The 17,415-nt window shown below is 41.2% G+C and overlaps 1 protein-coding gene across 1 annotated transcript; it reads left to right on the top strand.

Moving 5' to 3' along the window:
* The first annotated feature begins 1,675 nt into the window (after positions 1 to 1,675).
* On the top strand, positions 1,676 to 16,955 carry LOC120049652 (alkaline ceramidase 2-like). The gene is made up of 7 exons (XM_038995984.1): positions 1,676 to 2,323; positions 2,456 to 2,570; positions 3,535 to 3,676; positions 15,313 to 15,450; positions 15,609 to 15,746; positions 15,880 to 16,076; positions 16,906 to 16,955. The coding sequence occupies exons 1-6, from the start codon at positions 2,225 to 2,227 to the stop codon at positions 16,064 to 16,066; spliced, it is 819 nt and encodes a 272-aa protein (XP_038851912.1). The 5' UTR covers positions 1,676 to 2,224; the 3' UTR covers positions 16,067 to 16,076; positions 16,906 to 16,955.
* The last annotated feature ends 460 nt before the right edge of the window (positions 16,956 to 17,415 follow it).

Here is a 17,415-nt window from a genome sequence, read left to right as displayed (position 1 = left end):
ACGGAACTCGAGTTTCAATAACATTTTTCAATAGAAACATTGAACCCCTAATAGTCAAATCATGCTGTAAAAGCAGGTGAGCTGGTTCTACTCTTGTTGCAATTTTCTGCAGTTTTCTGGTGGGAAACTGAGCGGGTCGAGAATAATCTGCCAACCCTTTACCACATAGAACGACAGGCAATTTTTTTTAACAATTATGATTTTGGGGTGAAGCTATTGCCACTCCTGTTGCACAAAACAAGCTTCCATTTCCCCTGTCACAAGAGAATTTATGGCTGATTTAAGATGAAATCATCAACCTGTTACAGTCTACCGTTACTTTATTTGGCACTTCATAGGTACTTTTTTTAATTTAACCTCTTGAGATGGCAAAACATGTTTTTTATGAAGTTGAACATGTGCTCTTCATGACAGAATGTAAACATTTGGTTAAATCACAATTATTATAATTTTTACAATTCTTAAATGGCACCGAATTGGTGGAACGACCCTTCTAAAAATCATTGTCACATCCAGTGGCGGTTCTAGACCATTTCAACTAGGGGGGCCAAGCTGGGGCCAGTTGTACTGTTAGAGGGGCCAGTTACATTAGATGTTATTGTTGTCATATCGTTTTCTTCACTGCATTGCAGGCATTAGCAGGGAAAAGACCATGTTCATAATCATTAGTGTTCCGCATTGCCACTGTCTAATAACGGATGTAAAAAAAGAACGACAGCAAAAATTAGTTATGTAAAAATTATTTCATACTCCACATTTAGGGGGGCCACAAGGGGGTCCAAAATTGTTGTCACAGGGGCACTGCCCCCCCCCTCCCAGAACCTCTAGTGGTCACGTCAACTATCACACAGAGGAGTTGGCTAACCCAAAAACATCAGCTGACAGCCTAACCCCATTTCCCTCCCAAATTGTCACAAGGTGAGCTTCCTGCTAGATGAACTGATAGTGGGAAGAATTGTGAATGTTAGGCAGGTTGGGTTATTCAGGGCATGCAGGACTGGCCCTAGACTTTTGGGGGCCCAAAGCAACAACAAAAGATTGGAGCCCCCCCACCACCTAGGCAAAATATTTGAGTTGCCCCCCTATGAAGAGATTTCAGTGCCAACAGAAATTGTATTTGAATTCCATACATTTTAATTTATATTAGGATATTTAATTTGAATGTAATATTTTGTTATTTGCCCCCTGGGGTGCCAACACACTTTACTCAAACATTTTCTAAATTATTCTCTCTACACAAGTGGATTATTTATTTTATGGCTTTTCTACTTGTATATTTAAAAAAAAAAAAAAATTATAGATCTAACTTCATTGGAATATATCTACAACTTTTTCAAAATGTCAAAAAATGAGATCAATTTACCACAAAATATTTTGTTGAAATATCTCCAGAAACTGTGATGACACAGAGGAATCTAAGAGCTAGTTACCCCCAGTACTCTAAACTTGAACAAGGCGGAATCAGAAAATTAATCCCACTCTCCATTGCTATTAAATAAAGATTCCGCATTCATTCCGCTTTGATCAAACTTTTCTTTGCCTTGGTGTGTGAATCTGGGCCAGCGATAGGCTGCTTTGTTTTCTTTATTGAGGAGCGGATACACAATTCCCCAAAAAGTAGACGTGCCGCTACGGCGTTCCGCACAGCTCTGGCCCATGTAGCCTATATTCTAGACAACCACACTGAATCACAAACGAAGTAAGTACATTTTCCCAGTGCTAGTTTTTTAAATTTAATTTAGTTCAACATTTTTTGGTCTGGGCCAGGAGGTCACAGCCACGGAAGACAAGACATAAGAGGGTTCTGCCAGAGACTCAGACACAGCAGAGACTTTCACCCAAAACACCAAAAGTGGTACCGATCCACTTTCCCAGTGTATCGAGAGGGCTTTTATTTTGAAGGTAAAAAACCGGAAGTTCAATTTTTGTGACGTACAAGTACAGCTGTACACACGGTTGTTGACATATACGATTATATCTCCGTTAGCTCTGATAGTCCAAATAGTGTACTTTCAAAACATTACAGGTAGTTAGTTTAACTACTTTAAAATAGTTATTTGTAAGTCAACCTCGTGCATTATCAGGTACGAACATGACAATTCGGTAAAAGTGATTCTTTTTTTATCAGCTACAAATTTGTATCCAACTTATTCTCCTACTCAAATGACATAGCTGGCTAGTTAGCGAGGTCATTTTGCAGTTTTGGCTAACGTTATCTATAAACATGAGCAATCTTGTATTCTGGAGTCAAGGTAGCTCCGAAGTGGATTGGTGTGAAGGAAATTATCTTATTTACCCTGGAATTGCAGAGTTCTACAATACGGTAAAGATGTTCCTGGTTGATCACATTTTAACTTTTTTGGGGGCTTTAGGCCTAATGTCATGTCTAATGTGAAAGATATGTTCAATCTGCTCATAATCAATTTCCTCCCCTATATTTTGTTATTCATTGCAGATCAGCAACATACTGTTTTTTATTTTGCCACCTATTTTGATGTGTCTGTTTCGACAATATGCTACACATTTCAACAGTGGGATATATCTGATCTGGGCTTTGCTGGTTGTGGTTGGTAAGTCTACTGCTCTAACTTTTTTAAATGACACTGCCAGAACTTAGCAGGGATGTGAACCAGAATTTGGCTTTACAGGAGACGTTGATATGGGGATCTCCTTTTAAGCACAGGAAGCAGCCATTCAACATGCCATTCACTAGCTGACTCAACTCCACAATTTATGATGGAGTTGAGTGGCAACTAGTGTGGGCGGACTGGAGGCCCGATGTCACATCAAATTATGTTTTTCTTTAAAAACCTACTGATTTCAGCGCCTAAAGAATAGCCCGCATTTACACATAACAATGTAATGTGTGTAATTGCTGACTATTCCTTGGGTGCTGAAATCAGTAGTTTTTATAAAAACCAAATACTATTTGATGTCGGATCTCCAGTCTGGCCACATTAGTAGCCGCTCTAGCCGCTCAACTCCATTGTAAATCGTGGAGTTGTTTAATCGTCAAGCCATTCACCAACTTTTTCATCGTTATATTGTCAAAATACCTGCGTTACTCACCAAAGTTTCGACGAGAAACTCGTCATTTACTGCCTTCACGGCCTGTATGTACTTCCAAAAAAAGTCTAAATAAATAATTTACAAGCAACAGAAAAATTGCCTCCAGGCACCTCCATATTTGGTGAGTAACAAACTTATTTAGGCATTTTAATGCTTGAAAAGCTGGTGAATGGCAAGTTGAATGGCTGCTTCCTGGGCTTAAAGGAGTATTGCCATATCAATGACTCCTGTAAAGCCAGATTCTGGTTCAGCAGATATGCATCTTTTGGTGTCACTCCCAAATCCTACACATGAGTTGCCTCTCCTCAGTAGTCTCGGAAAATCCAACCCTAACCCGGAACATTGTGGGAGGCAACCAGGATGTCTAGATAGACGATCTCCTCAGCATCTAGCCTAAGCCTATAGATGGCAGATTGTGTATTCTACTCACATCGTACTCTCTGTAAACATTGTCTCTTCTCCCAGGCATTGGATCCACTTACTTCCATGCCACCCTTAGCTTCCTGGGCCAGATGCTGGACGAGCTGGCCATCCTGTGGGTGCTCATGTGTGCCATCGGCATGTGGTTCCCAAAGAGATACCTGCCCAAGAGCTTCCGCAGAAACAGGCAAGTGACACACACACATACACGCCGGTGGAGGCTCCTCAGAGGAGGAAGGGGAGGACCATCTTACTCAGTGAATTTCATAAAAATATAAACAGTGAAACATTAAAAAAGTGATCCTTTTTAGATAAAACTATAGTAAATATGTTCACATGTCACCAAATAACTGGGGTTAGCGATGAAGGTCTACAGTAGCCTTCTATGGTAGCACTACGGTGTAGCAAAGGACAGCTATTTTCTGTCCTCCTCTGGGTGCATTGACTTCAATACAAAACCTAGAAGGTCCCCTTCCATAGACTACCACAGTAATTATGATAACTTCCGGAGGATGTCCTCCAACATTAACTGACATGTTAGCCATCCAATCAAGGTATCAGAGAAGGAATCTAGTACTGAAAGCATAAGCTACAGCTAGCACTGCAGTGCATAACGTGTGGTGAGTAGTGGACTTAAAGAGAAACACAGTAGTGGAACAGTTTTGAACATTTAATTTATGCAAAAAATTAAGGAGAAGCAGTAGAGAGAAAGAGAGAGCTATCTATATTTTGTTGTATTTTTTTGGTTCTTTTTAGTTTACCTTTCACTTATTAAGCTAGCTAATGCAGCTAATTTAGCCTACTCAACAACCTGACTCAAAAAGAGAGGAATGCTAAGGCTATCCAACACTGCAACTCTTCCAAGTCAAGGTAAGCTTTCGGTTTTATTCATTTATTGCCAATGGGGCCCGCCGGTGTACCTGCTAAAATGCTTGCTGTATACTGTACTGTGTGTTTGTACACATATTGGATTGTGGGTTTACTAACGTGTTAGTTCTAGTAGCTATGTTGACTATGACGTTAGCTAATATGGTGACAACGATGTAGGCTGTGTAGCGGTTAGCGGTCATGGTAGGAAGGTTTGGCTTGGAGAGTTTTTTTCTTCATCTTCACAACAGACAGCTGTTGTGTTGTGCAATGAAGTTCACAAATGAAGGAAAAAGGTGAGAGGAAGTACCTTATTTACATAAGTATTCAGACCCTTTGCTATGAGACTCGAAATTGAGCTCAAGTGCATCCTGTCTCCATTGATCATCCTTGATGTTTCTACAACTTGTTTTGAGTCCACCTCTGGTAAATTCAATTGATCAATCAATCAAATGTATTTATAAAGGCCGTTTTACATCAGCCGATGTCACAAAGTGCTGTATAGAAACCCAGCCTAAAACCCCAAACAGCAAGCAATGCAGATGTAGAAGCACGGTGGCTAGGAAAACTCCCTAGAAAGGCCAGAACCTAGGAAGAAACCTAGAGAGGAACCAGGCTCTGAGGGGTGGCCAGTCCTCTTCTGGCTGTGTCGGGTGGAGATTATAACAGAACATGGCCAAGATGTTCAAACGTTCATAGATGACCAGCAGGGTCAGATAATAATAATCACAGTGGTTGTAGAGGGTGCAACAGGACAGCACGTCAAGTGAACCGGTCAGGGTTCCATAGCCACAGGCAGAACAGTTGAAACTGGAGCAGCAGCATGACCAGGTGGACTGGGGACAGCAAGGAGTCATCAGGCCAGGTAGTCCTGAGGCATGGTCCTAGAGCTCAGGTCCTCTGAGAGGAAGAGAGAGAGAGAATTAGAGGGAGCATACTTAAATTCACACAGGATACCAGATGAGACAGGAGAAATACTCCAGATATAACAAACTGACCCTAGCCCCCCGACACAAACTATTGCAGCATAAATACTGGAGGCTGAGACAGGAGCGGTCGGGAGACACTGTGGCCCTGTTCGACGATACCCCCGGACAGGGCCAAACAGGCAGGATATAACCCCACCCACTTTGCCAAAGCACAGCCCCCACACCACTAGAGGGATATCTTAAACCACCAACCTACTACCCTGAGACAAGGCCGAGTATAGCCCGTGAAGATCTCCCCCACGGCACAAACCCGAGGGGGGCGCCAATCCCAACAGGAAGATCACGTCAGTGACTCAACCCACTCAAGTGACGCATGGGAGAGCACCAGTAAGCCAGTGACTCAGCCCCCGTAATAGGGTTAGAGGCAGAGAATCCCAGTGGAGAGAGGGGAACCGGCCAGGCAGAGACCGCAAGGGCGGTTCATCGCTCCAGTGCCTTTCCGTTCACCTTCACACGCCTGGGCCAGACTACACTCAATCATAGGACCTACTGAAGAGATGAGCCTTCAGTAAAGTCTCTTACATGGATAGGCAGACCATTCCATAAAAATGGAGCTCTATAGGAGAAAGCCCTGCCTCAATCTGTTTGCTTAGAAATTCTAGGGACAGTAAGGAGGCCTGCGTCTTGTGACCGTAGAGTATGTGTAGGTATGTACGGCAGGACCAAATCCGAAAGATGGGTAGGAACAAGCCCATGTAATGCTTTGTAGGTTAGCAGTAAAACCTTGAAATCAGCCCTAGCCTTAACAGGAAGCCAGTGTATAGAGGCTAGCACTGGAGTAATATGATCAAATCTTTTGGTTCTAGTCAAGATTCTAGCAGCCGTGTTTAGCACTAACTGAAGTTTATTTAGTGGATTATCCGGGTAGCCGGAAAGTAGAGCATCGCAGTAGTCTAATCTAGAAGTGACAAAAGCATGGATTAATTTTTCTGCATCATTTCTGGACAGAAAGTTTCTGATTTTTGCAATGTTACAAAGATGGAAAAAAGCTGTCCTTGAAATATTTTTGATATGTTCGTCAAAAGAGAGATCAGGGTCCAGAGTAACGCCGAGGTCCTTCACAGTTTTATTTGAGATGACTGTGCAACCATCAAGATGAATTGTCAGATCCAACAGAAGATCTCTTTGTTTCTTGGGACCTAGAACTAGCATCTGTTTTGTCCGAGGTTGAAAGTAAAAAATTTGCCGCCATCCACTTCCTTATGTCTGAAACACAGGCTTCCAGGGAGGGCAATTTTGGGGCTTCACCATGTTTCATCGAAATGTACGGCTGTGTATCGTCCGTATATCAGTGAAAGTTAACATTATGTTTCTGAGTGACATCATCAGGAGGTAAAATATATAGTGAAAACAGTAGTGGAACTAAAACGTAACCTTGAGGAACACTGAAATTTACAGTTGATTTGTCAGAAGACAAACCATCCACAGAGACAAACTGATATCTTTCTGACAGATAAGATCTAAACCAGGCCAGAACTTGTCCATGTAGACCAATTTGGGTTTCCAATCTCTCCAAAAGAATGTGGTGATCGATGGTATCAAAAGCAGCACTAAGGTCTAGGAGTACAAGGACAGATGCAGAGCCTTGGTCTGACGCCATTAAAAGGTAATTTACCACCTTCACGAGTGCAGTCTGTGCTATGATGGGGTCTAAAACCAGACTGAAGCGTTTCGTATACAACAGCTTTTTCATTTTTTTTGAGAGGAATGGGAGATTCGATATTGGCCGATTTAGTTTTTTAAATATTTTCTGGGTCAAGGTTTGGCTTTTTCAAGAGAGGCTTTATTACTGCCACTTTTAGTGAGTTTGGTACACATCTGGTGGATAGGGAGCCGTTTTATTGTATTCAACATAGGAGGGCCAAGCACAAGAAGCATCTCTTTCAGTAGTTTAGTTGGAATAGGGTCCAGTATGCAGCTTGAAGGTTTAGAGGCTAAGAGTATTTTCATCAATGTGTCAAGAGATATAGGATTAAAAAACTTGAGTGTTTCCCTTGATCATAGGCGCTGGCAGTGTTGTGCAGACTCAGGACAACTGCTTTGGAGAAATACACAGATTTAAAGAGGAGTCCGTAATTTGCTTTCTAATGATCATGATCTTTTCGTCAAAGAAGTTCATAAATTTATCACTGCTGAAGTGAAAGCCATCCTCTCTTGGGGAATGCTGCTTTTTAGTTCACTTTGCGACAGTATAAAAAATTAATTTGGGATTGTTCTTATTCTCCTCAATTAAGTTGGAAAAATATGATGATCGAGCAGCAGTGCGGGCTCTTCGATACTGCACGGTACTGTCTTTCCAAGCTAGTTGGAAGACTTCCCATTTGGTAGAGCGCCATTTCCTTTCCAATTTTCTGGAAGCTTGCTTCAGGGCTCGGGTATTTTCTGTATACCAGGGAGCTAGTTTCTTATTACAAATTATTTTTGTTTTTAGGGGTGCGACTGCATCTAGGGTATTATGCAGGGTTACATTTAGTTCCTCAGGTGGTTAACCGATTTTTGAACTCCGACGTCCTTGGGTAGGTGGAGGGAGTTTGGAAGGCCATCTAGGAATCTTTGGGTTGTTCGAGAATTTATAGCACGGTTTTTGATGATCCTTGGTTGGGGTCTGAGCAGATTATTTGTTGCGATTGCAAACGTAATAAAATGGTGGTCCGATAGTCCAGGATTATGAGGAAAAACATTAAGATCCAGAATATTTATTCCACTGGACAATACTAGGTCCAGAGTATGACTGTGGTAGTGAGTAGGTCCGGAGACATGGTGGACAAAACCCACTGAGTCGATGACGCCAAAAGCCTTTTGGAGTGGGTCTGTGGACTTTTCCATGTGAATATTAAAGTCACCAAAAATTTGAATATTATCTGCCATGACTACAAGGTCCGTTAGGAATTCTGGGAACTCCGCGAGGAACATTGTATATGGCCCAGGAGACCTGTAAACAGTAGCTATAAAAAGTGAGTAGGCTGCATAGATTTCATGACTAAAAGCTCAAAAGACGAAGACACAGTACTTTTTTTTTTTTTGTAAATTGAAATTTGTTATCGTAAATGTTAGCAACACCTCCGCCTTTGCAGGATGCGCGGGGGATATGGACCCAGATTCACAAAACACTTCTTACCCAAAAACCTAAGAAGAGTCTTAAGAAAGAAAGAAAAAATAAGTTGATAAGATAGTTTGTAAGTGCAATTCCTCCACAGTATCTTAAGATTTCATGATTTTCCTACAAACTTGTCAAATATCTTGTTAGAATCTTCTTAAAATGTTTGTTGCTAGGCAACCGACAATCATGTTAGCTATTTCCTACTGAGATTACTGTTCTAAAACATGTTCTTGGGTTTAAAATAATCAATACTGAAACTTTCAGATGAACTTTGTGAGTGAATTAAACATGTGCAATTGCTTTCATGCGCTTATTCTCTCACTGCCTGAGTTTAAGACAAGGATTTAGCTATCTTGGAATTAAGAACAAATCTAAAAATGTTATTTTCAAGAATTGAATTTCTTCTTAACTTTTGCTAAAGGAGAAACAAACTAAATAGCTTAACAACGTTTCCAAGATTAACTTTCTTCATAAATCTATAGTTAAGGAAAAAATTGCAGTTAAGAAGAAATTTCTTCTGAAGAAGGTTTTGTGAATCTGGGCCATGGTCACTAGTGTAACCAGGAGGAGAGGCCTCATTTAACACAGTAAACTCATCAGGCTTAAGCCATGTTTCAGTCAGGCCAATCACATCAAGATTATGATCAGTGATTAGTTCATTGACTATAACTGCCTTGGAAGTGAGGGATCTAACATTAAGTAGCCCTATTTTGAGATGTGAGATATCACAATCTCTTTCAATAATGACAGGAATGGAGGAGGTCTTTATTCCAGTGAGATTGCTAAGGCGAACACCGCCATGCTTAGTTTTGCCCAACCTAGATCGAAGCACAGACGCGGTCTCAATGGGGATAGCTGAGCTGACTACACTGACTATGCTAGTGGCAGACTCCACTAAGCTGGCAGGGTGGCTAACAGCCTGCTGTCTGGCCTGCACCCTTCTCATTTTGGAGATAGACAGGGCTCTAACTCCTCAATGTTCATAGATAAGATGAGAGCACCCCACCAGCTAGGATGGAGTCCGTCACTCCTCAGCAGACCAGGCTTGGTCCTGTTTGTGGGTGATTCCCAGAAAGAGGGCCAATTATCTACAAATTCTATCTTTTGGGAAGGGCAGGAAACAGTTTTCAACCAGCGATTGAGTTGTGAGACTGCTGTAGAGCTCATCACTCCCCCTAACTGGAAGGGGGCCAGAGACAATTACTCGATGCGACACATCTTTCTAGCTGATTTACACGCTGAAGCTATGTTGCGAGGGGATTTTTACTACTATCTGTACTTATTGGGGGTGTCGTGTCTTTGCTATGCCAGATTAAGTGATATGACATGCTATTCTATAAAATAATCTCTACTGTAATTAATATTACCTGATTAAACTAATCATGTAAATGTAATTAACAAGAAAGTCGGGGCACCACAAAATAATATTTATAGAGCTGTTATCTTCCGAATAAACTCTTAAAGACCTGGTAATCTTTTACCTCAATAGCAGTCAATATTTAATCGTCACCCTATTCAGTCTGATCGGAAAGTTGTAAATTCTTGGTTATCTTCACGAACCCTGGCTAAAAAGTTGAATCAGCAATACAAAATTTGGTTTAATTATTTATTTACTAAATACCTAAATAATCATACAGGATTACATATACACAGAATGGATCATACATTGAATACTAATTATGTCACACAAGAAAACGTCCCTGGTGGACGGAACCGTTAATGGCGGCTGGTTACACAAAGAGAGGTGGTTGGGCTTGAATGAAAGCGCGGGAAGACTGAGTAACAAAGGGAGACGCTATGCTATCGTAAATACAGAATCTTATGCATTCTAAATAACCGCCCATTTGGAAAAGGAAAATGCAAGGAATATATACTCTGAGCTGCGCTTCAATAGGTTGGTCGTAGATGGAAGGCCGGGTTGCCCAGCAGGGATCTCTTGTCCTCTGAAGAATGTCTCTGGTGGTAAACTGGATACGTTGTAGTATCGTCGTTGTGTGTTAGACTGGATACGTCGTCCGTCCTTTCCTAGCCCACGTTTACAGTGACTGCTGCTAACTCAACGGCTAGGAGGTATCACTTCTGGCGTGAATAAGAGTTCAAAGTTCATACCAAGTTGCCATACTTTTAAGCTCATGCTATATTCTGGCTGGTATAGTCGAAATTCATCTTTTCGGCATGTCGATCGTCACCTTCATGTTGAACACGATGCTAATTTCGTTAGGTTATTATCTTAGCCCTTTTAACGTAAGGACCGTCGTCCTCCTGTCCTCGGAACACAGTTACATTTTCGTACAGGGGCGTATATAGTGGTAGGAAAGAGGGGCATGTTTCATAGTTTACAACCAATGTCTGATCACATGGGCGGGGCCACTGAGTTGAGCCTAGTTCACTAATGAAAACCAATTCTCTCATTTAGAAGCTAAAATTACATTTAATCTTTTCACAAATAGTTTCATATTTAAACATTTAAATTGCACAACAATTCCATGTGAATCTGATAACTAGAATGTGTAAACTTTCCAAGATACAGTTCATGTCATCCTATCATCAGTAATAATGTCTCAGACGCCAACTGATCTGACATCATATTCATTAAGTACCAACGCATATTTTCAAGTGGTTGAATTACCGAAATATGATTCTGTTCCCCACCTTTTGATGTCACCAGACTCTGTTAACAAAGGGCTTTCCAAGAGCCACTCTGTAGAGTAGAGAGAGAAAAGGGGGAAAGTTATTTATGGGGGGTCATAAACCTCACCAACGGCCAACTTCATGACAGTGGCACAGATGCTGTTTCATCCTTTCCTACACTTAAATTACCCTTGCCTAATGATTGCGTCTGAAGCTGGGCTTCCAGCACGGCTATCCTCGCCATAAGGCGATCGTTCTCCTGTGTATTATGAGTACAGCGACTGCAATTAGAAGGCATAATGTTAGTGTTACTACTTAGCTTCGGTTCGTGGAGGTCGTGTAGAACCATGTCCAGATAAAGCGTCCAGGGTGAAAAAGTTTAATGAAAAAAGTAGAGCGATGGAAAAATAAATATAAAACGGTAATTAAAAAGTAAAAACCGTAAAGTTGGCAGGTAGCAAAGAAACGTTAGCAACAAACCGCACAGCAGCACGTAAACAAGTCTACAAGTTGTGACCGGAAATGACGACACAACAAATGTGTGTCTGTGAGTCGGAGATGTACGTAGTCAGACATACGTTGGACATGATTTGGAAAGGCACACTCCTGTCTATATACAGTGGGGCAAAAAAGTATTTAGTCAGCCACCAATTGTGCAAGTTCTCCCACTTAAAAATATGAGAGAGGCCTGTAATTATCATCATAGGTACACTTCAACTATGACAGACAAAATGAGAAAAAAAAATCCAGAAAATCACATTGTAGGATTTTTAATGAATTTATTTGCAAATTATAGTGGAAAATAAGTATTTGGTCACCTACAAACAAGCACGATTTCTGGCTCTCACAGACCTGTAACTTCTTCTTTAAGAGGCTCCTCTGTCCTCCACTCGTTACCTGTATTAATGGCACCTGTTTGAACTTGTTATCAGTATAAAAGACACCTGTCCACAACCTCAAACAGTCACACTCCAAACTCCACTATGGCCAAGACCAAAGAGCTGTCAAAGGACACCAGAAACAAAATTGTAGACCTGCACCTGGCTGGGAAGACTGAATCTGCAATAGGTAAGCAGCTTGGTTTGAAGAAATCAACTGTGGGAGCAATTATTAGGAAATGGAAGACATACAAGACCACTGATAATCTCCCTCGATCTGGGGCTCCACGCAAGATCTCACCCCGTGGGGTCAAAATGATCACAAGAATGGTGAACAAAAATCCCAGAACCACACGGGGGGGACCTAGTGAATGACCTGCAGAGAGCTGGGACCAAAGTAACAAAGCCTACCATCAGTAACACACTACGCCGCCAGGGACTCAAATCCAGCAGTGCAAGACGTGTCCCCCTGCTTAAGCCAGTACATGTCCAGGCCCGTCTGAAGTTTGCTAGAGAGCATTTGGATGATCCAGAAGAAGATTAGGAGAATGTCATATGGTCAGATGAAACCAAAATAGAACTTTTTGGTAAAAACTAAACTCGTCGTGTTTGTAGGACAAAGAATACTGAGTTGCATCCAAAGAACACCATACCTACTGTGAAGCATGGGGGTGGAAACATCATGCTTTGGGGCTGTTTTTCTGCAAAGGGACCAGGACGACTGATCCGTGTAAAGGAAAGAATGAATGGGGCCATGTATCGTGAGATTTTGAGTGAAAACCTCCTTCCATCAGCAAGGGCATTGAAGATGAAACGTGGCTGGGTCTTTCAGCATGACAATGATCCCAAACACACCGCCCGGGCAACGAAGGAGTGGCTTCGTAAGAAGCATTTCAAGGTCCTGGAGTGGCCTAGCCAGTCTCCAGATCTCAACCCCATAGAAAATCTTTGGAGGGAGTTGAAAGTCCGTGTTGCCCAGCAACAGCCCCAAAACATCACTGCTCTAGAGGAGATCTGCATGGAGGAATGGGCCAAAATACCAGCAACAGTGTGTGAAAACCTTGTGAAGACTTACAGAAAATGTTTGACCTCTGTCATTGCCAACAAAGGGTATATAACAAAGTATTGAGATAAACTTTTGTTATTGAAAATAATACTTATTTTCCACCATAATTTGCAAATAAATTCATTAAAAATCCTAAAATGTGATTTTCTGGATTTTTTTTTCTCATTTTGTCTGTCATAGTTGAAGTGTACCTATGATGAAAATTACAGGCCTCTCTCATCTTTTTAAGTGGGAGAACTTGCACAATTGGTGGCTGACTAAATACTTTTTTGCCCCACTGTATGTAAATGAGATAATTCCAGTTTTTTAAATGTTTATACATTTTCCAAAATGTATAGAAAACAATTTTTGCTTGGTCATTATGGGGTATTGTTTGTAGATTGATGAGGGGGAAAAACAATTTCATCCATTTTAGAATAAGGCTTAACATAACAAAATGTTGAAAAAGTCAAGGGGTCTGAATACTTTCCAAATGCACTGTATTTCCCTTCTTTATAATTTCCCCCCAACCCTACCACCCCTCACCTAATTGGAGTAAACTAATGGACAACAATACTTAGGCTTCTACTTCCAGTTTATACCTACTGCATACATTTGACGGACAGTAGATTTTACATGAGTTATCTTTTGTTTGTTTTTTAGGCTACCCTCAACCCCTCCCATCTATCTCTGAAGACCATCCAGTTTTGATTTCTAGCTGCCATATAGTTTTCCATTGTGATGTTTCTCAAAAGTTCTCAACCTATTCTCATAGTTTCTACAGATTGTAAATGAAAGATGAACACCTTTGATAAGAGTATTATCATATTATTGATCGATTGACTATGACTTATCAAATCACCCAGCAGTGCTATTTGCAGAGTTAGCTCCAAGTCAATTTGGAATTTTTTCAGCTATTCCTGAACCTGCGACCAAAATGGGCAGTACAAAAACAAGTGATCTAATGATTCAGTCTCTTAGCAGCAAAATCTGCAGAGCTGGGATAGTTGTATATATATTACATTCAATTGGTTGCAAGAATTTTGTGTAATTTAAATTGAAAAACTCTTACGTTTTGAATCCGGAGTCATTTTATGTATCAGTTCATAAACCATGTGCTATGGAATCGATACATCGAAATTCTCCTCCCAACTATTTTGAAACCTGTATGGTGCAGCTGTCCATTTTTTGATACTTTTTTGGTCAGATCAACATTAGCAAGCTAGCTAAATGCATGATGTCCTCAATAACAAAGCAGGTAGCTAGCTTCGAATAAGCCTGTATAGTCCAGTCAACAACCCACTTGCCCACTTGATCAAGGTCTAGCTGTGTTAAACATTACAGTAGTATTGACATGGGCTTCGTATCTTACTGTGTTAGCCAAAGATAGCCAGCTAGCTTACAGCAAACAAGGTTAGTAAGCTAACTGCATGGTAATGCCCACAATAATAAAGTCACTATTGCAGGCAGATTGTGTGCACTATGCATTAAATGGTATTCAATATGGTTTGCAGTGAGGGACTTCAGATGTGCCAAACCTAGGAGAGGCTGGGTTATAAAAACGAGTATTCAGTCAATGCAAGCTAGCTAGGTGTCTGTTCTGAAAGCATTAGCTACAGACATCTAGGGTTGTTCAGTGTCCACTCCTATTAAATCAATTGCAGCTAGTTGTGAGACTTGCCAAATGATGCTGCCAATGCCCATAGTAAAATCATGCTCTGTAGCAACCTGTTCAGCTAGCTAGCAAAATATTCATCAATGATAGTCCAAAACCACAGCAAGCTCAACTATCTGGATAGCTAGCCCACCTTGCACAGTATATATTTTTTTGTACATTTATTGTTCATGCCATGTTACCTGGCTAGTCTCGAACAGGATAGCCTTCTAAAAAGGCACTTTTTTTCATATATTTTTTATTATTGTTAAAATGAAAACATTCTCAATGAGGCTACTAACATGCATTGTAATCTGGGCTGCCTGTCAGACGAACCATTCAAGTGATGTCATTGATGACACGTTATCAAGATGGCGGCACACAGTAGTCAGATGAGGCAATTTTTCTTTTTTACATAAATATGAGTTGTCAGAAGTTTTAAGGGTAGGAACATGCTTCTTTATCACATTTGGTTATCAAAATCACCTTAACTTCAGTTAATCTTTAAACGGTACCGACCGCCACTGATACACACAGTCATGCTTTCAAAACGGCATACATTCAAGTGAAGTGAGTTAACAACTAAAGGGTGTTTGATTATTCCCATTCGGATCTATTTATGTATGTTGAGTGACAGCTCAACTTCTTCTCTCCCCCAGGATAAGGTTCAAAGTGGTCATTGGGATCCTCTCAGGAATCACCACAGGACTGGCGTTCGTCAAACCTGCCATCAACGCCATCTCTCTAATGAGCCTGGGCATCCCCTGCACCGCCTTGCTCATAACCGAGATCAAGAGGTCAGGGCAAATTCAGCATTGTCACTTCATTCAATTTTATGTCAGAAATTGTGCAGTGGGCCAGTTAAAAAAACAAATAGCTGGCCATAGTTTGGACAAGCCTGCAATCAACATTTCAATTCTGAAACGCTCTGTAAATGTGCGTCTGTTGTCTGTAGGTGTGAGAACCTGCGTGTGTTTAAGCTGGGTCTGCTCACTGGGATGTGGTGGACACTGGCACTGCTCTGCTGGATCAGTGACAGGATCTTCTGTGATATGTGGTCCTCTGTCAACTTCCCCTATTTGCACTGTGCATGGTATGTCCAATTTTAGTACTATTACATGGAAAGTGTCATGCCAGGGCTTTTAAACATTTTCTGCCTGCCACTTGATTTAATCCGCCCCCACTTGTGTAATTAACCCCTGATGAACCCCTCTCTGTTTCCGTAGGCACATACTCATCTGCCTGGCTTCCTACCTTGGGTGCGTGTGCTTTGCCTACTTCGACGCAGCCTCTGAGGCCCCAGAGCAGGGCCCCGTGGTCAAGTTCTGGCCCAGTGAAAAGTGGGCCTTCATTGGGGTGCCCTATGTCACTCTTCTGTGTGTCCAGAAGAAGCACTCTGTCAAATTGACATAACCAGTGTACTGTAAGTCTTATCGATGAACTAGCAAACTTAGAATCCTTTTTTTTTTAAACAAGATCTGCAAAACTCACAGGGTTGTGGAAAGCTTTCACTGCCACATTGCTTTAAAATAAGCTTTCTAAGAATTCTGATAATGGATCTTTAGAGAGATCGCTATTTTTTAAATTTTTTATCAGTGTTCAATGATAGGAATATCTTGATCAAGTGTCCTGATCATTTCCTAGCTATATAAAACTCAATGATAATCTAGAGGGAAGAACTACATAGATAAGGGTAACCTTACCCTAATAGTCAGTGTCTCTTTCTCCCTCCGTATCCAGTTTTATCACATAAGTCAGCTATTATTAGTATCAGTGCTGCTAGCTCCAGATAATCCATTTTCATGCATACCACAGTTTGTCAAAAAAATGAAGACAGGATTGTATTGATCCCTATTGACTGAATTGTTCAATGTCTCTGGAGTCAGAGATTTTATAGTTTAATCCATGGTATTGTTATATTTACTCATTTGACTTATACGCTGAGTGTACAAAACATTAAGAACACCTGCTCTTTCCATGACATAGCTTTCACCTGGTCAGTCTATGATCCCTTATTGATGTCACTTGTTAAATCCACTTCAATCAGTGTAGATGAAGGGGTGGAGAGAGGTTAAAGAAGGATTTTTAAGCCTTGAGACAATTGAGACATGGATTGTATATGTGTGCCATTTAGAGGGTGAATTGGCAAGTCAAAAGATTTAAGTGCCTTTGAACAGGGTATGGTAGTAGGTGCCAGGTGCACTGGTTTGTTTCAAGAACTGCAACGATGCTGTGTTTTTCACCCTCAACAGTTTCCCATGTGTATCAACAATGGTCCACTGCCCCAAAGGACATCCAGCCAACTTGACACAACTGTGGGAATCATTGGAGTCAACATGGGCCAGCATCCCTGTGGAATGCTTTCAACACCTTGTAGAGTCCATGCCCCGGCGAATTGAGGCTGTTCTCAGGGCAAAAGGGAGGGTGCAACTCAATATTAGAAAGGTGTTCCTAATGTTTGGATACTCAGTATATAGTAAACATATAGCCTATATCAGGGTTCCCAAACTCGGTCCTGCCCCCCCCAGTTGCACGTTTAATTTTTTTGCCCTAGCGCTACACATCTGATTCAAATAACCAACTCATCATCAAGCTATGATTATTTGAATCAGGTGTGTAGTACTAAGGCAAAGACAAAAACATGCACCCAGGGTGGGCCCCAGCACCGAGTTTGGGAAACCCTGGCCTATCTTATTAACGTGTGTGTGTGTATGCGCGTGCATATATAGGTAACATAACCATTACATTTTCAGTGTTATTTT

Source organism: Salvelinus namaycush, chromosome 6 (assembly GCF_016432855.1).
Source record: "Salvelinus namaycush isolate Seneca chromosome 6, SaNama_1.0, whole genome shotgun sequence".
Lineage (NCBI taxonomy): Eukaryota > Metazoa > Chordata > Actinopteri > Salmoniformes > Salmonidae > Salvelinus > Salvelinus namaycush.
This window is presented reverse-complemented; position numbering and strand designations above follow the sequence as displayed.

Coding starts and splice junctions, on each gene's coding strand:
- LOC120049652 (XM_038995984.1), top strand. CDS start 2,225: ATGAGCAATCTTGTATTCTGGAGTCAAGGTAGCTCCGAAGTGGATTGG. Junction 2,324..2,455: donor TTGCAGAGTTCTACAATACG/GTAAAGATGTTC, acceptor TATTCATTGCAG/ATCAGCAACATACTGTTTTT. Junction 3,677..15,312: donor AAGAGCTTCCGCAGAAACAG/GCAAGTGACACA, acceptor TCTCTCCCCCAG/GATAAGGTTCAAAGTGGTCA.